Raw genomic sequence first — 22,387 nt, 5'->3', positions numbered from 1 at the left:
TGGTCAAAGGATGAGATGGCTGGATGGAATCACCAATGCAGTGGCTGTGAACTCGGGCAAACTTCAGGAGATGGTGAGGGACAGGGAGGCCTGGCGTGCTTCAGTCCACAGGGTCACAAAGAGCTGGACACAACTGGGCAACTAAACAACATATCAAGTGTGTGATTACATTATGTAAAAAATGTGATGATGTACATTACTTAATTTAAAAATACTTTATTGCTTAAAAAATGCTAGTCATCATCTGAGCCTTCAGCGAGTCATAATCTTTTTGCCTGTGGACGGTTTGAAATATTTTGAAAATTACCAAAATGTGACCCAGGGACATAAAGTGAGCAAGTGCTATTAGAAAAAGTGGTGCCAATAGACTTGCTTGAAAAAAGGTTGCCACAAACCTTCAGATTAAAAAAACAAAGTATCTGCAAAGCACAATAAAGCAAAGTGCAATAAAATACCATATACCAGTATGTGTCACATAATAATGTGGTCCCACCCCTCCCCCCCACTGGCTCATTTTTAAGATTTTTCTCTTCATCACTAGTTTAAGCAGTTTATGCTGTTTTCTTCATGTTTCTTGTTCTTGGAATTCATTGAGCTGCTTGAATCCCTAGGTGTGTATCATTTTCATCAGATTTGGGAATATTTCACTTATTGTTTTCTCAAAATGTTTTTCTATTTTCCTCCTTCCCTTTGTGGGGGAACACCAATTAAATGTAATATAAATTACATTTATATTAGGATGCCTAAAGTTCTTCTATGACTACTGATGCTCTGTGAGTTTTTTTTTTTTCAGTCTTAGTCTCTGTGTTTAATTTTGTGTAATTTCTGTTGATATATTTTTAGATCATTTATTTATTTTTTCTCTTCTGCATTAATCTCATCCAGTGTATTTTTTTCTATTCTCAGACAGTCCATTTTTTTCTTTTTTAATCTCCTGAGGTTTAATTTGTGTCTTTTATATAGACCTTCCATGTCTCTACGTAGCACCCTGTCATTCCTCTGTCTTTTTGAATGTATGGAATACAGTTATAATAACTCTTTCAATATCCTTGTTGACTGATTCTAACATCTGTATCATTTCTGGGTCAGTTTTGATTGAGTGATTGATTATTATTCTAATTGTGGGTTCTATCTTCCTCCTACTTTTGCATGCCTGACAATTTTTGATTGAGTGCTAGACTTTGTGAATTTTGCCTTGATGAGGCTGGATATTTTTGTATTCCTATAAATATTTTTTTCTTCAAGTTGTTTTTTTTTAATGTCAGTTCAGTCGCTCAGTCATGTCCGATTCTCTGCGACCCCATGAATCGCGGCAAACCAGGCCTCCCTGTACATCACCAACTCCCGGAGTTCACCCAGACTCTCGTCCATCGAGTCAGTGATGCCATCCAGCCATCTCATCCTCTGTCGTCCCCTTCTCCTCCTGCCCGCAATCCCTCCCAGCATCAGAGTCTTTTCCAATGAGTCAACTCTTCGCATGAGGTGGCCAAAGTACTGGAGTTTCAGCTTTAGCATCATTCCTTCCAAAGAAATCCCAGGGCTGATCTCCTTCAGAATGGACTGGTTGGATCTCCTTGCAGTCCAGGGGACTCTCAAGAGTCTTCTCCAACACCACAGTTCAAAAGCATCAATTCTTCGGCACTCAGCCTTCTTCACAGTCCAACTCTCACATCCATACATGACCACAGGAAAAACCATAGCCTTGACTAGACGGACCTTTGTTGGCAAAGTAATGTCTCTGCTTTTGAATATGCTATCTAGGTTGGTCATAACTTTCCTTCCAAGGAATAAGTGTCTTTTAATGTCATGGCTGCAGTCACCATCTGCAGTGATTTTGGAGCCCAAAAAAATAAAGTCTGACACTGTTTCCACTGTTTCCCCTTCTATTTCCCATGAAGTGATGGGACCAGATGCCATGATCTTCAGTTTTCTGAATGTTGAGCTTTAAGTCAACTTTTTCACTCTCCACTTTCACTTTCATCAAGAGGCTTTTGAGTTCCTCTTCACTTTCTGCCATCAGGGTGGCGTCATCTGCATATCTGAGGTTATTGATATTTCTCCCGGCAATCTTGATTCCGGTTTGTGTTTCTTCCAGCCCAGTGTTTCTCATGATGTACTCTGCATATAAGTTAAATAAGCAGGGTGACAGTATACAGCCTTGACATACTCCTTTTCCTATTTGGAACCAGTCTGTTGTTCCATGTCCAGTTCTAACTGTTGCTTCCCGACCTGTGTACAAATTTCTCAAGAGACAGATCAGGTGGTCTGGTATTCCCATCTCTTGAAGAATTTTCCACAGTTTATTGTGATCCACACAGTCAAAGGCTTTGGCATAGTCAATAAAGCAGAAATAGATGTTTTTCTGGAACTCTCTTGCTTTTTCCATGATCCAGTGGATGTTGGCAATTTGATCTCTGGTTCCTCTGCCTTTTCTAAAACCAGCTTGAACATCAGGAAGTTCATGGTTCACGTATTCCTGAAACCTGGCTTAGAGAATTTTGAGCATTACTTTACTAGCGTTGTGGGATGAGTGCAATTGTGCAGTAGTTTGAGCATTCTTTGGCATTGCCTTTCTTTGGGATTGGAATGAAAACTGACCTTTTCCAGTCCTGTGGCCACTGCTGAGTTTTCCAAATTTGCTGGCGTATTGAGTGCAGCACTTTCACAGCATCATCTTTCAGGATTTGGAATAGCTCCACTGGAATTCCATCACCTCCACTAGCTTTGTTCGTAGTGATGCTTTCTAAGGCCCACTTGACTTCACATTCCAGGATGTCTGGCTCTAGGTCAGTGATCACACCATTGTGATTATCTGGGTCATGAAGATCTTTTTTGTACAGTTCTTCTGTGTATTCTTGCCACCTCTTCTTAATATCTTCTGCTTCTGATAGGTCCATACCATTTCTGTCCTTTATCGAGCCCATCTTTGCATGAAATGTTCCCTTGGTATCCCTAATTCCCTTGAAGAGATCTCTAGTCTTTCCCTTTCTGTTGTTTTCCTCTATTTCTTTGCATTGATCGCTGAAGAAGGCTTTCTTATCTCTTCTTGCTATTCTTTGGAACTCTGCATTCAGATGCTTATATCTTTCCTTTTCTCCTTTGCTTTTCGCTTCTCTTCTTTTCACAGCTATTTGTAAGGCCTCCCCAGACAGTCATTTTGCTTTTTTGCATTTCTTTCCATGGGGATGGTCTTGATCCCTGTCTCCTGTACAGTGTCACGAACCTCATTCCATAGTTCATCAGGCAGTCCATCTATCAGATCTAGGCCCTTAAATCTATTTCTCACTTCCACTGTATAATCATAAGAGATTTGATTTAGGTCATACCTGAATGGTCTAGTAGTTTTCCCTACTTTCTTCAATTTCAGTCTGAATTTGGCTGATCTAAACCACAGTCAGCTCCCAGTCTTGTTTTTGCTGACTGTATAGAGCTTCTCCATCTTTGGCTGCAAAGAATATAATCAATCTGATTTTGGTGTTGACCATCTAGTGATGTCCATATGTAGAGTCTTCTCTTGTGTTGTTGGAAGAGGGTGTTTGTCATGACCAGTGCATTTCCTTGGCAAAACTCTATTAGTCTTTGCCCTGCTTCATTCCGTATTCCAAGGCCAAATTTGCATGTTACTCCAGGTGTTTCTTGACTTCCTACTTTTGCATTCCAGTCCCCTAAAATGAAAAGGACATCTTTTTTGGGTGTTAGTTCTAAAAGGTCTTGTAGGTCTTCATAGAATCGTTCAACTTCAGCTTCTTCAGCGTTACTGGTTGGGGCATAGACTTGGATTACTGTGATATTGAATGGTTTGCCTTGGAAACGAACAGAGATCATTCTGTCGTTTGTGAGATTGCATCCAAGTACTGCATTTTGGACTCTTTTGTTGACCATGATGGCTACTCCATTTCTTCTGAGGGATTCCTGCCCGCAGTAGTAGATATAATGGTCATCTGAGTTAAATGCACCCATTCCAGTCCATTTCAGTTCGCTGATTCCTAGAATGTCGACATTCACTCTTGCCATCTCTTGTTTGACCACTTCCAATTTGCCTTGATTCATGGATCTGACATTCCAGGTTCCTATGTAATATTGCTCTTTACAGCATTGGACCTTGCTTCTATCACCAGTCACATCCGCAACTGGGTATTCTTTTTGCTTTGGCTCCATCCCTTCATTCTTTCTGGAGTTATTTCTCCACTGATCTCCAGTAGCATATTGGGCACCTACTGACGTGGGGAGTTTCTCTTTCAGTATCCTATCATTTTGCCTTTTCATACTGTTCATGGGGTTCTCAAGGCAAGAATCCTGAAGTGGTTTGCCATTCCCTTCTCCAGTGGACCACATTCTGTCAGATCTCTCCACCATGACCCGCCCATCTTGGGTTGCCCCACGGGCATGGCTTAGTTTCATTGAGTTAGACAAGGCTGTGGTCCTAGTGTGATTAGATTGACTAGTTTTCTGTGAGTATGGTTTCAGTGTGTCTGCCTTCTGATGCCCTCTTGCAACACCTACCGTCTTACTTGGGTTTCTCTTACCTTGGGCGTGGGGTATCTCTTCACGGCTGCTCCTGCAAAGTGTAGCCGCTGCTCCTTACCTTGGATGAGGGGACCATTTTTAAAGTCTCTATTGAACTTGTTACAATATTGCTTATGTTTTATGTTTTAGTTTTTTGGCCATGAGGCATGTGGGATCTTAGCTCCCAGACCAGGGATTGAACCCTGACCCCCTGCATTAGAAGGCAAAGTCTTAACCACTGGGCCACCAGGGAAATCCCTAAATACAATTTTTTAAAGACCTGGAGGTCTTTAAAAATTTATTTGGCGGCACTAGGTCTTCATTGCTGCACGTGGGCTTTCTCTAATTGCAGCAAGTGGAGGCTACTCTCTAGTTATAGTGCACAGGTCTCTCATGTGGTGCCTTCTTTTATTGCAGATCACAGACCAGAGTGCAGAGGTTCAGTTGTTGCAACTCCAGGGCAAGCCAGCTCAGTTGTGGCTCATGGGCTCAGTTGCCCCACAACATGTGGGATCTTCCCAGACCAGGGATCATACTAATGTCCCTGTCCGCTACCTTGGCAGACAGATTCTCAACCATTGGACCACCAAGGAAGCCTCCTATAAATATTTTTGAACTTTGTTCTGTGACAATTAAATTCCTTGGGGACAATTAGATCTTTTCAGGGTTTACTTTTAAGCTTTCTTAGGAGGGACCAAAGCAGCCTTTAGACTGGGGCTATATTTTTCCCCATTAAGTATTCTTTTGAGACAGTATTCTTTTGAGCACTGGAGCCAATCACAGAACTTTCCATTCTTTTCTGCATTTTTCTGTTGCTTTTTTCCTTGGCCTTGGCTCATGTGCTGATAGGTAATCTGCTGAACTCAAGAAAGGGACCTTCTGCCAGTCTCCAGAGTTTGCTCTCTGTGTAGCTATCTCCTTCTTGGCACTGTGCCCTACAAAACTCTAGCCACCTTGACCTTCCCAGACATCTTCCCAACCTGGAGGTCGCTAGGCTCCTGCATTCCTCTTCCTTATACTGTGGCCTGGAAACTCTTACAGGGCTACCTCAGTTGTTTGCCTTTGCCCAGAGATTAGTATCCTGTATCTCAATATATTTTTTTCTTGGTCATTTCAGGTGCAAGGGTGTTGTTGTTTGGTTGCTAAGTCCTGTCTGACTCTTTGCAACGCCATGGACTGCAGCACGTCAGTCTCCTCTGTCCTCCACTATCTCCTGGAGTTTGCTCAAATTCATGTCCATTGAGTTGGTGATGCTATCTAACCATCTCATCCTCTGCCGCCCCCTTCTCCTATTGCCTTCAATCTTTCCCACCTTCAGGATCTTTTTTTTTAAGTTATTTATTTTTTATTGAAGGATAATTGCTTTACAGAATTTTGTTGTTTTCTGACAAAACCTCAACATGAATCAGCCATAGGTATATGTATATCCCCTCCCTTTTGAATCTCCCTCCCATCTCCCTCCCCATCCCACCCTTCTAGGTTGATACAGAGCCCCTGTTTGAGTTTCCTGAGCCACACAGTAAATTCTGTTGACTATCTATTTTACATGTGGTAATGTAAGTTTTCATGTTACTGGTGTTCCTTATGTCTCACCCTCTCCTTCCCTATCCTCATGTCCATAAGTCTATTCTCTATGTCTATTTCTCCATTGTTGCCCTGTAAATAAATTCTTCAGTACCATTTATCTGGATTCTGTATATATCCATTAGAATATATAGAAATATACTTATCTTTCTCGTTCTGACTTACTTCACTCTGTATAGTAGGTTCTAGGTTCATCCACCTCATTAGAACTGACTCAAATGTGTTCCTTTTTATGGCTAATATTCCATTGTGTATATGTACCATAGCTGCTTTATCCATTCATCTGTCGATGGACATCTAGGTTGCTTCCATTTTCTAGCTATTGTAAATAGTGTTGCAATGATCAGTGGGATACATGTGTATTTTTCAATTTTAGTTTCCTCAGGGTATATGCCTAGGAGTGGGATTGCTGGTTCATATGGTGGTTTTGTAGTAGATATAAAGGTCATCTGAGTTAAATTCACCCATTCCAGTCCATTTCAGTTCGCTGATTCCTAGAATGTCGACATTCACTCTTGCCATCTCTTGTTTGGCCACTTCCAATTTGCCTTGATTCATGGACCTGACATTCCAGGTTCCTATGCAATATTGCTCTTTACAGCATGGGACCTTGCTTCTATCACTAGTCACATCCACAGCTGGGTATTCTTTTTGCTTTGGCTCCATCCCTTCATTCTTTCTGGAGTTATTTCTCCACTGATCTCCAGTAGCATATTGGGCACCTACTGACGTGGGGAGTTTCTCTTTCAGTATCCTATCATTTTGCCTTTTCATACTGTTCATGGGGTTCTCAAGGCAAGAATCCTGAAGTGGTTTGCCATTCCCTTCTCCAGTGGACCACATTCTGTCAGATCTCTCCACCATGACCCGCCCATCTTGGGTTGCCCCACGGGCATGGCTTAGTTTCATTGAGTTAGACAAGGCTGTGGTCCTAGTGTGATTAGATTGACTAGTTTTCTGTGAGTATGGTTTCAGTGTGTCTGCCTTCTGATGCCCTCTTGCAACACCTACCGTCTTACTTGGGTTTCTCTTACCTTGGGCGTGGGGTATCTCTTCACTGCTGCTCCTGCAAAGTGCAGCCATTGCTCTGTACCTTGGACGAGGGATATCTCCTCACCACCGCCCTTCCTGACCTTCAACGTGGGATAGCTCCTCTAGGCCATCCTGTGCCCGCACAGCCACGGCTCCTTGGACGTGGGGTAGCTCCTCCCGCCCTCTGCCCCTGGCCTTGGGCTTCGGGGCGTGGGGTATCTCTTCTTGTCGCTGCCTCTGACCTCGGACGCTGGGTATCTCCTCTCGCCAACACCCCCGACCTCGGACGTGGGGTAGACAGAAGAACTGTACAAAAAAGATCTTCATGACCCAGATAATCACAATGGTGTGATTACTGACCTAGAGCCAGACATCCTGGAATGTGAAGTCAAGTGGGCCTTAGAAAGCATCACTACGAACAAAGCTAGTGGAGGTGATGGAATTCCAGTTGAGCTATTCCAAATCCTGAAAGATGATGCTGTGAAAGTGCTGCACTCAATACGCCAGCAAATTTGGAAAACTCAGCAGTAGCCACAGGACTGGAAAAGGTCAGTTTTCATTCCAATCCCAAAGAAAGGCAATGCCAAAGAATGCTCAAACTACCACACAATTGCACTCATCTCACACACTAGTAAAGTAATGCTCAAAATTCTCCAAGCCAGGCTTCAGCAATATGTGAACCGTGAATTTCCTGATGTTCAAGCTGGTTTTAGAAAAGGCAGAGGAACCAGAGATCAAATATCCAACATCGGCTGGATTATAGAAAAAGCAAGAGAGTTCCAGAAAAACATCTATTTCTGCTTTATTGACTATGCCAAAGCCTTTGACTGTGTGGATCACAATAAACTGTGGAAAATTCTTCAAGAGATGGGAATACCAGACCACCTGATCTGCCTCTTGAGAAATTTGTATGCAGGTCAGGAAGCAACAGTTAGAACTGGACATGGAACAACAGACTGGTTCCAAATAGGAAAAAGAGTTCGTCAAGGCTGTATATTGTCACCCTGTTTATTTAACTTACATGCAGAGTACATCATGAGAAACACTGGGCTGGAAGAAACACAAACTGGAATCAAGATTGCCGGGAGAAATATCAATAACCTCAGATATGCAGATGACGCCACCCTTATGGCAGAAAGTGAAGAGGAACTCAAAAGCCTCTTGATGAAAGTGAAAGTGGAGAGTGAAAAAGTTGGCTTAAAGCTCAACATTCAGAAAACGAAGATCATGGCATCTGGTCCCATCACTTCATGGGAAATAGAAGGGGAAACAGTGGAAACAGTGTCAGACTTTATTTTTTTGGGCTCCAAAATCACTGCAAGATGGTGACTGCAGCCATGAAATTAAAAGACACTTACTCCTTGGAAGGAAAGTTATGACCAACCTAGATGGCATATTCAAAAGCAGAGACATTACTTTGTCAACAAAAGTTCATCTAGTCAAGGCTATGGTTTTTCCTGTGGTCTTGTATGGATGTGAGAGTTGGACTGTGAAGAAGGCTGAGCGCCGAAGAATTGTTGCTTTTGAACTGTGGTGTTGGAGAAGACTCTTGAGAGTCCCTTGGACTGCAAGGAGATCCAACCAGTCCATTCTGAAGGAGATCAGCCCTGGGTTTTCTTTGGAAGGATGACGCTAAAGCTGAAACCAGTACTTTGGCCACCTCATGCGAAGAGTTGACTCATTGGAAAAGACTCTGATGCTGGGAGGGATTGGGGGCAGGAGGAGAAGGGGACGACAGAGGATGAGATGGCTGGATGGCATCACTGACTCGATGGACGAGAGTCTCAGTGAACTCCGGGAGTTGGTGGTGGACAGGGAGGCCTGGCATGCTGCGATTCATGGTGTCGCAAAGAGTCGGACATGACTGAGCGACTGATCTGATCTGATCTGATGGTGGTTTTATTCCTAGTTTTTTAAGGAATCGCCATACCATCTTCCATAGTGGCTGTATCAATTTACATTCCTACCAACAGTGCAAAGGTGTTCCCTTTTCTCCACCACCTCTCCATCATTTATTGTTTGTAGACTTTTTGATGATGGCCATTTCATGTGTTTGTTAGTCATCTGTATTTCTTCTTTGGAGAAATGTCTGTTAAGGTCTTTTTCCCACTTTTTGATTGGGTTGTTTGTTTCTCTGCTATTGAGTTGTATTAGCTGCTTGTATATTTTGGCAATTAATCCTTTGTCAGTTCTTTCATTTGCTATTATTTTCTCCCATTCTGAGGAGAAAATAATGTCTTTTCACCTTGCTTAGTTTCGTTTGCTGTGCAAAAGCTTTTTATCAGTTTAATCAGGTCCCACTTGTTTACTTTTGTTTTTATTTCTGTTACTCTAGGACGTGGATCATAGAGGATCTTGCTTTGATTTATGTCATCAAGTGTTCTGCCTATGTTTTCCTCTAAGAGTTTTATAGTTTCTGGTCTTATATTTAGGTCTTTAATTCATTTTAAGTTTATCTTTGTGTGTGGTGTTAGGAAGTGTTCTAATTTCATTCTTTTACATGTAGCTGTCCTGTTTTCCCAGCACCATTTTATTGAAGAGGCTGTCTTTGCCCCATTGTATATTCTTGCCTCCTTTGTCAAAAATAAGGTACCCATAGTTGCATGGGTTTATTTCTGGGCTTTCTATCTTATTTCATTGTTCTATATCTGTTTTTGTGCCAGTGCCAAACTGTCTTGATGACTCTAGCTTTGTAATATAATCTGAAGTCAGGAAGGTTGATTCTTCCAGCTCCATTCTTCTTTCTCAGGACTGCTTTGGCTATTCGGGGTCTTTTGTGTTCACATATGAATTGTGAAATTTTTTGTTCTAGTTCTGTGAAAAATGCCATTGGCAATTTGATAGGGATCACATTGAATCTGTAGATTGCGTTTGGTAGTATAGTCATTTTCACAGTATTTATTCTTCCTACCCAGGAACATGGAATATCTCTCCGTCTGTTTATGTCCCCATTGATTTCTTTCATTAGTGTCTTATAATTTTCTGCGTACAGTTCTTTTGTCTTCTTAGGTAAGTTTATTCCTAGATATTTCCTTTTTTTGTTGTTGTTGCAGTGGTGAATGGGATTGATTCCTTAATTTGTCTTTCTGATTTTTCATTGTTAGTATATAGAAATGCAAGTGATTTCTGTGTATTGACTTTGTATCCTGCCACTTTGCTAAATTCACTGATTAGCTCTAGTAATTTTCTGATACTATCTTTAGGGTTTTCTATGTACAGTATCATGTCATCTGCAAATAGTGAGAACTTTACTTCTTCTTTTCCAATCTGGATTCTTTTTATTTCTTTTTCTTCTCTGATTGCTGTAGCTGGGACTTCCAGCGCTATGTTGAATAATAGTGGGGAAAGTGGACACCCTTGTCTTGTTCCTGATCTTAGGGAGAATGTTTTCAATTTTTCACCATTGAGAATATTTGCTGTAGGCTTATCACATATGGCCGTTACTATGTTGAGATAAAGGAGATCAGTCCTGGGTGTTCGTTGGAAGGACTGATGCTGAAGCTGAAACTCCAATACTTTGGCCACTTCATGTGAAGAGTTGACTCATTGGAAAAGACTCTGATGCTGGGAGGGATTGGGGGCAGGAGGAGGAGATGACAGAGGATGAGATGGCTGGAGGGCATCACCAACTTGATGGACATGAGTTTTAGTGAACTCTGGGAGTTGGTGATGGACAGGGAGGCCTGGCGTGCTGCGATTCATGGGGTCACAAAGAGTCGGACACGACTGAGCGACTAAACTGAACTGATGTTGAGGTAGGTTCCCTCTGTGCCCATTTTTTGGAGAGTTTTAATCATAAATGGGTACTAAATTTTGTCAAAGGCTTTTTTTGCGTCTATTGAGATTATCATATGGGTTTTATCTTTCAATTTGTTAATGTGGTGTATCACACTGATTGATTTATATATATTGAAGAATCCTTGCATCCCTGGAATAAACCCAACTTGATCATGGTGTATGAGCTTTTTGATGTGGTACTGAATTCTGTTTGCTAAAATTTTGTTGAGGATTTTTGCATCTATGTTCATCAGTGATATTGGCCTGTAGTTTTCTTTCTTTGTGTTGTTTTTGTCTGGTTTTGGTATCAGGATGATGGTGGCCTCATAGAATGAGTTTGGAAGTGTTCCTTCCTCTGCGATTGAAGGATAGGCATTAGCTTTTCTCTAAATGTTTGGTAGAATTCTCCTGTGAAGCCATGTGGTCCTGGGCTTTTGTTTTTGGGGAGATTTTTTATCACAGCTTCAATTTCAGTGCTTATAACTGGATTGTTCATAATTTCTATTTCTTCCTGGTTCAGTCTTGGAAGGTTGAACTTTTCTAAGAATCTGTCCATTTCTTCCAGGTTATCTATTTTATTGCCATATAGTTGTTCATAATAGTCTCTTATAATCATTTGTATTTCTACATTGTCTGTTGTAACCTCTCCTTTTTCATTTCTGATTTTGTTGATTTGATTCTTCTCTCTTTTTTTCCTGATAAGTCTGGCTAAAGTTTTGTCAATTGTGTTTATTCACTCAAAGAACCAGCTTTTAGTTTTATTAATCTTTACTATTGTTTCTTTCATTTCTTTTTCATTTATTTCTGCTCAGATCTTTATGATATCTTTCCTTCTGCTAATTTTGGGGGTTTTTGTTCTTCTTTTCCCAGTTGTTTTAGGTGTAAAGTTAGGTTGTCTATTCAATGTTTTTCTTGTTTCTTGAGGTAGGAATATACCACTACAAACTTCCCTCTTAGAACTGCTTTTGCTGCATCCCATAGGTTTTGAGTTGTGTTTTCATTGTCATTTGTTTCTAGAAATATTTTTATTTCCCTTTTGATTTCTTCAGTAACCTGTTGGTTATTTAGAAACGTGTTGTTTAATCTCCATGTGTTTTTGTTTCTTATTGTTTTTTTCTTGTAATTGATAATCTAGTCTCATAACATTGTGGTCAGAGAAGATGCCTGATAGGATTTCAGTTTTCTTACATTTACTGAGGTTTGGTTTGTGACCCAAGATGTGTTATATCCTGTAGAGTGTTGCATGTGCACTTGAGAAGATGTATTCTTCTGCATTTGGATAGAATGTCCTGAAGATGTCAATGAGATCCATCTCATCTAATGTGTCATTTAAAACTTGTGTTTCTTATTAATTTTCTGTTTTGATGATCTGACCATTGATAAAAGTGGGATGTTAAAGTCTCCTACTATCATTGTGTTACTGTCAGTTTCTCCTTTTCTGTCTGTTAGTGTTTGTCTTATGTGTTGAGGTGCTCCTCTGTTGGGTGCATAGATATTTACAGTTGTTATGTCTTCCTCTTGGATTGATCCCTCCATCATTTTGTAGTGGCCTTCCTTATCTTTTGTAATCTTTATTTTAAGGTCTATTTTGTCTGATATGAAGATTGCTACTCCAGCTTTCTTTTGCTTCCCATTTGCATGGAATATATTTTTCCATCCTCTCACTTTCAGTCTATATGTATCTTTAGGTCTGAAGTGGGTTTCTTGAAAACAGCATATATATGGGTCTTGTTTTTGTATCCATTCAGCCAGTCTGTGTCTTTCGGTTGGAGCATTTAATCTATTTACATTTAAAGTAATTATTGATATATACGTTCCTATTGCCATTTTCATAATTGTTTGGGGTTGATTTTGTAGATCTTTTCTCTTCTTTTGTATTTCTTGGCTGTATAAGTCCCTTTAACATTTGTTGTAAAGCTAATTTGGTGGTACTTAATTCTCTTAACTTTTGCTTGTCTGAAAAGGTTATTTCTCCATCAGTTTTGAATGAGATCCTTGCTGAGTACAGTAATCTTGGTTGTAGATTTTTCCCTTTCAGTACTTTAAATATATCTTGCCATTCTCTTCTGGCCTGCAGTTTCTGCTGAAAGGTTTCCCTTGTATGTTACTTGTTGCTTCTCCCTTGCTGCTTTTAATTCTTTCTTCGTGTTAGTCTTTGTTAGTTTGATTAGTATATGTCTTGGCGTGTTTCTCCTTAGGTTTATCCTGTATGGGACTCTCTGCACCTCTTGGACTGGATTGACTATTTCCTTTGCCATGTTGGGGAAATTTTCAACTATAATCTCTTCAGAAATTTTCTCATACTCTTTCCTTTTCTCTTCCTCTTCTTGGACCCCTATAATTCGAATGTTGGTGCATTTGGTATTGTCCCAGAGGTCTCTGAGACTATCCTCAGTTGTTTTCATTCTTTTTATTTTGTTCTGCTCTTCAAAAGGTTTTTCCACCATTTTATCTTCCAGCTCACTGATTTCGTTCTTCTGCCTCAGGTATTCTGCTATTGATTCCTTCTAGAGTGTTTTTAATTTCAGTAATTGTGTTGTTTGTCTCTGTATGTTTATTCTTTAATTCTTCTAGGTCTTTGTTAATTGATTCTTGCATTTTCTCCATTTTGTTTTTAAGGTTTTTGATCATCTTTACTATCATTATGTTGAATTCTTTTTCGATAGTTTGCATATTTTCTCTTCATTTATTTGGACTTCTGTGTTTCTGGTTTATTTGTGTAGTATTTCTCTGCCTTTTTTTTTTTTTTTTTAACTTACTGTATTTGAGATCCCCTTTTCCAGACTTCAAGGAAAGTTGAATTCTTTCCTTGAAGAAAGTTGAATTCTTTCTTCCTTTTGGTTTCTGCCCTCCTAAGGTTGGTCCAGTGGTTTGTGCAGGGTGAGATTTGTGCTGAGTTTTTGTGTTTGTTTGTTTGTTTTTCCTCTGATGGGCAAGGCTGAGTGAGGTGGTAATCTGTCTGCTGCTGATGTTGTTTGTCTTTTTGTTTTGTTTGCTGTTTAGGTGAGGTGTCCTGCACAGGGTACCGTGGGTGGTGCTGGGTTTCATCTATGCTGAGTCCTCACTGTTCGCTACTCCCTAGAGTCGCTGCTGTCACCGTCCTCCCCCTGGGAGTCGCGGCTCTCCTTACTCCCTAGGATGCCCTCTAGCACTGTGCTCATCTCTGGACCTGCTGTGATGGCACCTCAGATTCTAATCTGGTCCTGCTTCTGTGTGTTCTTGCCTCCAGGGTCCACAGCTATCAGAGCTAGCGTGTTTTCTTTTGTGGGAGCTCTCAGTGACCTTTTATGTCATAGACAACAGCCTGCCTAGTTGATCGTGTGGATTTAGTCTGCAGCCTGTACAGCTGGTGGGGAGGTTTTGGGTCTTCTTCCTTAGCCACACTGCCCCTGGATTTCGATTGTGGTTTTATTTCCACCTCTACATAGGGGTCGTCCGTTGGAGTTTGTTCCTGAGGCCGCCCTGGAGGACTTGGGTTTGCTCCTGTGAGGGCCAGGTCTGGAGGTGGTGCAGCTGCTTGGGTCACAGGAGTTCTGGCAGCACCAGGTACTCAGGGGAGTTGGTACTAGGGCAGCAGGAAATATAGTGCTCTAGAAGGGTATGGCAACCAGTATTGGTCACTAAGCTCCAGTATTCTTGCCTGGAGAAACCCCCTCCCTGACAGAGAAGCCTGGCAGGCCATAGTCTGCTGCTGCTGCTGCTGCTGCTGCTGCTGCTAAGTCACTTCAGTCTCGTCTGAGTCTGTGCAACCCCATAGACGGCAGCCCACCAGGCTCCCCCGTCCCTGGGATTCTCCAGGCAAGAACACTGGAGTGGGTTGCCGTTTCCTTCTCCAATGCATGAAAGTGAAAAGGGAAAGTGAAGTCGCTCAGTTGTGTCCGACTCGCAGCAACCGCATGGACTGCAGCCTACCAGGCTTCTCCATCCATGGAATTTTCCAGGCAAGAGTACTGGAGTGGGGTGCCATTGCCTTCTCCAGCCACAGTCTACAGGGTTGCAAAGAGTTGGACACAACCAAAGTGGCACTGTGTGCATAGATGCAAGAGCTTTTTCGCCTGTGGCAGCTCTGCCCCAGTGAGAGTTGAGTGTGGAGGTGGCGCAGCTGCTTGGCTTGCAGGGAGCCTGGTGGCGCCAGGTGTGCAAGGACTTGGACTGCCTCTACCACAGGGGTTATGGCCCTATCAGAGTCTTTTTTTCTGAGCTTCTTGTAGCTGGTGATCAGAAAGCCTTTTTGGCCAGCCTTTCTCCATAGCTCCGCCTGTTCAGGCACTTAGACAGCTCCCTTCCTTCTCTGTTGTTCAGCACATCAGGCACATAGAGGGGACTCCTGGCTGGGGTCCTACTCTGTACATTGACAGGTCAGGCACTTAAAGGGGCATGTAGGTGGGATCCTGCTCTGTAATTCAGTGCATCAGGCGTTTGATGAGCCAGCCTCTCTAATATTCAACTGTGGATGCTGGCTTGTGGCGGGAGAGAGGGTATGGAGATGGCTCCACCTCCTACGTGTAACTCAGTATCACCTTGCTTCCATGGATGCCTGGCTTTCCTCCACAGACATTTCCCACCACAATCTCCTCCCTCACATCCCCTCAGTTCGTCTCTCTGCAGTCAACAGCAGCCCTCGCCCTTGGATTGCTCTACAATCCCAAAACTCCAGCTCCCGGCTGCTGCACCTTCCAGGGGACCAGTGTTCTTGTCTGGGATATGTATGGCTGCGGCAAGGACTGTCTGATTATCATTCTACTTAGGCTGCCACAGATCAGCTGTTTCACTCTCAGGCTTGAATATTTCTCCTCTGACTCAGAGAATTACCCTGATGTGGGGATCGGACCCCTGCTTCGCTTCCCCCTCCTGCCAAGGGCAGGTCCAGCCCTACTAACTCTCCTGTTCTTCGTCCTACTGAGTTTTGTGTGGTTCGATATATTCTTTTCCACTGGTCAGGTACTCCTGTCCGCTCTCAGCTGGTGTTCTGCATGCACTTCTGTGTCTGAAGGGGTATTCCTGATGTATCATGGAGAGAAAGGTACTCCACGTCCACCTACTCCTCGGCCATCTTGTTCTCCCAGGATCTGTTTCAGTGAGTTGGCTCTTCACATCAGGTGGCCCAAGTTTTGGAGCTTCAGCTTTAGCAGCAGTGTCTTTATTACTGTATCTTGACCAGTTCCAGAAGCCTGAACTAAATTAAGAAAAAAAAATTTTTCCCCCATAACAGAAGCAGTACATTTTCAGCATACTGCTTCTGTTATGGGAAAAAAATATTTTTTTCTTAATTTAGTTGACTGGGTCGGGGAGAGAGGGAGACAGAAAAGAAAGAAATGTAGGCTCTCCTTCACAGTTAAAATTAGCTAAATTACCCAGTTAATGGTAATTAATTAAACAGTCTATATTAAGCTAGTATCTTAGACAGCTGCCCTTTTCTCTTTATGTTAATGGTTTATAAAATCAGATAAATATATATATATATATAATTGGAAAAGATAGAATAATTAAGCTCATTAAAAGCCTAATCCATGATTCTTCAATGTTAGCATACATTAGAATGTGACGGGAGTGTGATAGGTGAACCCCACCTCCAGAACTTGACTTCACAGGTCTGAAATGGCTCTAGAATTTGCATTTCTAATAAGTTCCCAGGTGATGCTCTTGTTGTGTCCCAGGATTACACTTTGAGAACTGCTGCATTCGATTGTTTCTCAGTAATTAAGATGCTACCAAGATTCTCTTTAGTATTATGTAAGTTGTACCATTTTGTTTGTGTGTGTGTGTATATATATATAATTATTGCATATGTTTATATATAATATATATTTAATAGTCAATAATAAAGGTATGCAACTGCAAAAGAATTAAAAGGTTGAATGAAGGAAAGCAACATTCTATAGACATCAGTTTAATTTTCTTTAATGTGGTTATCGTCACTGATAGGCTAATGCTGTTGTCACTAATGCTTGCCAGGTTAAGTTGAGAAATAACTAATTAATAAACAGAATATTATATTTCAGGAGAGGGCAGAATCAGTAATGATGTCTATCAGCAAGTACTTTGAGATGTTTAGCTAAGATCCTAACACTCTAATACAGCCAGTTTTTTTTAGTATGTTCCAGTATTATTATAAAGCATTAGTTTTATTTAAAGATTCCAAAGAACCTCCTTATACACATTCATACTTCATTTTATGCTGTTTCTTTTCACTAGAACTTATATTTGAGGAGATAGTAAGTATATGCTACTTGAGTTCCTTGTCCTCTCTGATTTTTTAAATAGATTTTTCTGATTCGGTAAATACTTATATACCATTCTGATAAGTAATATTCTTTTGTTCTTTTTTATTGAGATATAATTGACATACAACATTAATTAGTTTCAGGTATACAGCATAATGATTTGATATTTGTATATATTGCAAAATGATCACCACAATAGCTCTAGTTAACATCCTTCATCATACAGTTACAGAATTATTTTTTCCTTGTGATGAGAACTTACAAGATCTACTCTCTTAGTAACTGTCAAATATGCAGTATAGTATTACTAAACTGGAGTCAACCATGCTATGCATTACATCCCCATGACTTACTCATTTTATAAGTGGAAATTTGTGCCTTCGACCCCCTTCACCCTGTTCCTTGTTTTCTTTCCCTTTTTTTTTTTTTTTTTTTTTCATTTAAAGCCACTGGATGTGGACAAAGATTCATCTCTGGTGACTCTTTGTTATGGACTCTGTGTTCTGGGACGGAGAGCTTTGGGGACTGCATCCCACCATATGTCCAGGTAAGGAAGGCATTGCTGTTTTCAGAAACAGACTGGGAAGCTCTATAACCAAAATCTGAAAAATCTGAAATGGTTTTTAATGGAAGCATTCTATGTTAATTTATTGCAAATGTTTCTTCAGATATTGTATAGATCTTTTTAGTAAACACAGTGGAATTTGAAGTGGTTAAAAGAACTAACTTTTAAAATTCACATGTGTGTAGGCAGCTGCAGATAATGAGAATTTAATAATTTAAGACATTAAAAAAATAACTCATAATGTATGATTGGTGTCTTCCCATTTACATCTATTTTTCTAACAGTTCACTTCCTTTTATTTTTATTTTTCTCCTTTTAGTCTTTGCTCAGAGCATTTATATTCTTAATATAATGGTACATTAGATTTGGGGACTCTAAATGTAAACTGGATTTCTTGTTGTGAACACCCAGTTGAATTAGAATTAAGAAATGCCACATAACACTTCTTCTCTGATTACTTCATATTTTCCATTAGGCCCTCCTTACTTTCAAGTTAGAGAGTCTTTACCTTCTGTTTATGTTCAAGGACTCACTGTTACAGTAGGTCATAAACAAGGGTCCAGGGCAAATAGCCTTGACCCTTGTGATTTTGATTCAGGGGTACTGATATTAGTTCTTGGCGTCTGTATCTTCAAAACACTCCCAGATGATTCTGATGCATAACCAGATGTTAGAATCAGTGTAATGGAAGACCTTTGTCAAAATATGTAAACTTTTATCTCCAATCTTAACAGTAATTTAGAGTCATTCCTCTATGGATTGCATGCCCTATTTAAGGGAGATTTCCGTATTTCTTCAATTCGGGACGAATGGATCTTTGCTGACATGGAACTCCTGAGGAAAGTAGTAGTCCCTGGAATTCGTATGTCCATTAAACTTCATCAGGTAAGAGGAGGGAATTTCTAACACATCACTGGTTTTAATGGTATTTCTTCACTTGACTCCCAAATTATGTTCCTTGGGATCCTTTTGAGAAATACTCTGATTTGAGACAAGAAAAACATAATTCTTGATAGGATATTAAATCTTAGAAGCCTGAACCTGTGTTTGTAACAGTGAATTTGAACAGTAATAGTAGAGAGTGACCTGGGCATGAACTTGAAGAAAAATACAGGCAGTGACAAATTGAAAATAAAAGCCGTGGGCCCCTGTAATGGTTGCTTTGACTTCAGGTGGTTGTAATTCATGCCTGTTCTCAGGTGATTGTAATTCATGCCTGTTCTTTGAGTAAATGTTAGTTGATCCCCAGTGCAATATAACAACATCTCAGGAGTCTTGCAAGTGTTGCTGTTATTTAACTATGAGCTTCATTTACCATGTTTTATAGAATAAATGATGGTTAGGACAGAATCAGCCTTAATTAAATAATTCTAGAAAGGCAATAAAATGAAAATGAGACTCTCAACTGCAAATCTAAAGCACTGGGCCCCTTTAAGAACATATTTTGAAATTAGGTGCTGGCGCTCGCTGCCCTTATCATTCCACATGACAGCTGTGATGAGGTTTGAGGATAAAGAGCTTGGCGGTGTTGATCAAATGCAGCTGCTGTGCTCGGATGTGGGTGTCTCTCAGTGCCAGATAAGAGGTGGACTACCCCGTAGATGAGTTTACCATGACCTAGTGGAATGAAATTAACACCCCATATTATTTAGGAGCATTACTAATAAAGACTACAGTATTTGAAAATTTCTGTGAAAAGAATACTGTTTGGGGATGATGGGGAAAAAAATATTTGGGATCAAGGAGAAGAAGGCGGCAGAGGATGAGATGGTTGGATAGCATGACCTGCTTAATAGCCATGAACTTGGGCAAACTCCAGGAGATAGCAAGGGACAGGGAGGCCTGGTGTGCTGCAGTCCATGGGGTCACAAAGAGTCAGACGCTACTTAGCGACTGAACAACAGCAACAGAATTGTCCATCATCAGACTGGCTTTAGAGTTTCAAGACAAAATTCAGTGTATTTTAAAGAAAAAGATAATGATTTCATATTAAAATGTTTTTAAAACTTAACAGTTTCTCAGAAGGTATTGTGTTTCTGCTACGTATGAAATACTCTTTTATGTAGCATAATTATCTAACAGCTCCTGACAGACGTCTTTAACTCTAAACATCATGACAGGTATTTTATCTCCATCTGGCAGAGAGGAAACTGAGGCACAGACTCTCTGTATTTTCTCATCCCTGTCTCTCCCTACAAGTGCTCTTGCCTGGTGCTTCCAATCCATTTCCTTACATGTGTTTTTAGCTTGTGACAATGGTTCTCTACCTTATAATCCGGCCCAACACAGTTGAGTACAACGCACTGTCATTATTAGCCATGACTGAGAGCAACAATGACAGATTGGGAAGGGGTAAGGAGGTGGACATGGGAACCCGGGGCCATAGAGCGCTGAGGGAGGGGAGAAGATGAGAACACAGATGCAACCTGGAGAAGTTCTGTGATCCACATACACCTTGGAGAAGAGTGAGATTGACCTGTGAAGAAACAAGCAACAGCCATTCACCAAGCATTACTTTGACCAGACAGGGGGTTGCTGGTGAGAGACTCTCAGGCCAGGATAAGATAGATGTGTAAATAAGTACTGTTCATCTCCAAAGTTCATTTGTACTCATGAAAATCCACAAAAGGCTTCTATGTTAAAGTATTAGTACCCATGTATACTACTTGGCATGTGACCCAGCAAGTCCATTCCCACATATTTACCCAAGAGAATGAAAGTGTATGTCCACCCAAAGACTTACACACATGTGCTTAGCACTTCTAGTCCCAAGAGCCCAAAGCTGCAGATAACTCCAGTGTTCATCAACAGATAGAATATTACTTAGCAGCAAATATAAATGATCTACTGTTAGATGCCACAGGAAGAATGAATATCAAATATTATACAGAATAAGGGAAGCCAGGCGTAAAAAGAGTGCATATTGTATTATTTTATTTAGGTAAAATTTAAAACAGGCCAAACTAATTGTAGTGACAGAAAGCAGATCAGTGGTTGCTTGGGATGTAGGGATTGAATGCCAGAGGGCAGGAAGGAACTTTGAAATGACAGAAATAGTCTATATTTAGATTGTAGCAGTGGTTAACACGGGCTTACACATTTGTCAAAGTGCGTCTCACTGTACTCTTAAAATGGGTGCAATTTATTATGTGTAAATTATACCTCAACTGATTGTTTTTTAAAAAGATTCTGTTTCCAGAGAGCTAAACTGATTGTTTTTTAAAAAGATTCTGTTTCTGGAGAGCTAAATACGTAAAATTTCTGTTAACCTTTGTTTCAGACACAGTCTCTGATAGGGTGCTTTTCAATTTTTAATTCTGCAATCTGTTATATGTTTTTACTTTAGAAATTAAAACTGTTATCTGTGTAGTATTTAATTTTACAGTGTTCTGTAATGTATCAGTGTTCTCATCCACATAATCACCCACAGCCCAGAGATTTATTTTACTCACAGTTTTGTAGCTGAAGATTAGCCAAAACTCAGGGAAATTAAGTAAATCACCCTTTTCATGTGTTCTCTCTTGTCCTCTAATCATTTTGTAAAACAGCTTACTTCCTTATTTTTTTTTTTTTCCCACTAGTCTCTTTAAGGGAGTTTACACGGTTGTTAGAGCTAAAATACACCAATTAAAGTCTAGCTTGGTTTACAAGAGATATATAATGAAAATCTTAACAACCTGTGATCTCCTTGAGGACAGTGATAGCGTCTTAGTAATCTTTATATCCTCATTGCTTAGTACTTGGCAGCCAGAGAATGTTACATGAGTTGCATTGTTTTCAACAAATAGTATTTCCTGTGTATCACCTCATAACTTCTCAAGTGTATTTCTAAAATGCTTCTGAAAACCTTTCCTAGAATTGGAAACATTATCTCTTTTTTTATTTATTTGAAAACTAATGGAAAACAATGAAAAGTAAACATCTCCCAAGAGTAAGCGTCTTCTGTCATCCTGTACCATCATACAATACTCTAAGAAGCAGTCACTGTCAATAATTGGATGCCTATCTTTTCTGCTTTCCCCAAGTTCATTCAGACATTTTCAACTATATTTATACATATTTTCCTTTTTAAAAATGTAATCATGCTGTGTAAATTGATCTGGGTCAAACTCTTTTCCCAGTTAGTATAATGTGGACACTTTTCTAAGCACCTGTAGAGGCATTTCACTTTTTTTTTTAATGACTCTGTAGTTTTCCAGAGTGTAATTTTTACTCTGTTTATTCAGCTCTTTCTCTATTCATGGACATTCTACTTGTTTCAAATATTTATCAGTAAAACACTGCTGAATGATATACATAGAAGTTTACATATTCATTCAACCATTTTAAGCCCAATGAAAATAAATACTTGGACAGGATTGAACATTCTCCACTTTTGGCATGGCTAATGATTTCAGACTTTGTGTCCATTTTACTGAGAATGTGTTTATTGCTTGTCTCTGCACTTTTATTTTCTATTCAAATAATTGTACAAATACTACTAATCTAAGGATGTCATTTCTTCCCTAAGGGAATATCTTGCTGAAAGAGAGCATCTTACGTCAGAATGAAAAAATACTCAAAAAGCGTATTCAAGTTCTGGCACTACAATCATATACTAATTTTCTAAACCTCGTTGTTCAGCCATTAAGTCATGTCAGACTCTTTGTGACCCCATGGACTGCAGGCTTCTCTGTCCTTCACTATTCCTGGAGTTTGC

The 22,387-nt window shown here is 40.3% G+C and overlaps 1 protein-coding gene across 6 annotated transcripts in view; it reads left to right on the top strand.

The window, feature by feature from the left end:
* The window catches only part of PCNX1 (pecanex 1), a 186,047-nt gene that overhangs the window by 151,120 nt on the left and 12,540 nt on the right, over positions 1–22,387 (top strand). For all 6 annotated transcript variants that reach the window (XM_025295267.3, XM_025295268.3, XM_025295266.3 and 3 more), the window contains 2 exons: positions 17,570–17,670; positions 18,423–18,573. In XM_025295267.3, coding sequence (XP_025151052.3) covers positions 17,570–17,670; positions 18,423–18,573 — 252 coding nt within the window. The remainder of the gene's footprint in view (positions 1–17,569; positions 17,671–18,422; positions 18,574–22,387) is intronic.

This window comes from Bubalus bubalis, chromosome 11 (assembly GCF_019923935.1).
Source record: "Bubalus bubalis isolate 160015118507 breed Murrah chromosome 11, NDDB_SH_1, whole genome shotgun sequence".
In the NCBI taxonomy this organism is placed as follows: domain Eukaryota; kingdom Metazoa; phylum Chordata; class Mammalia; order Artiodactyla; family Bovidae; genus Bubalus; species Bubalus bubalis.
Note: the sequence above shows the minus strand (reverse complement) of the source record. Positions and strands in the feature narration are given on the sequence as shown.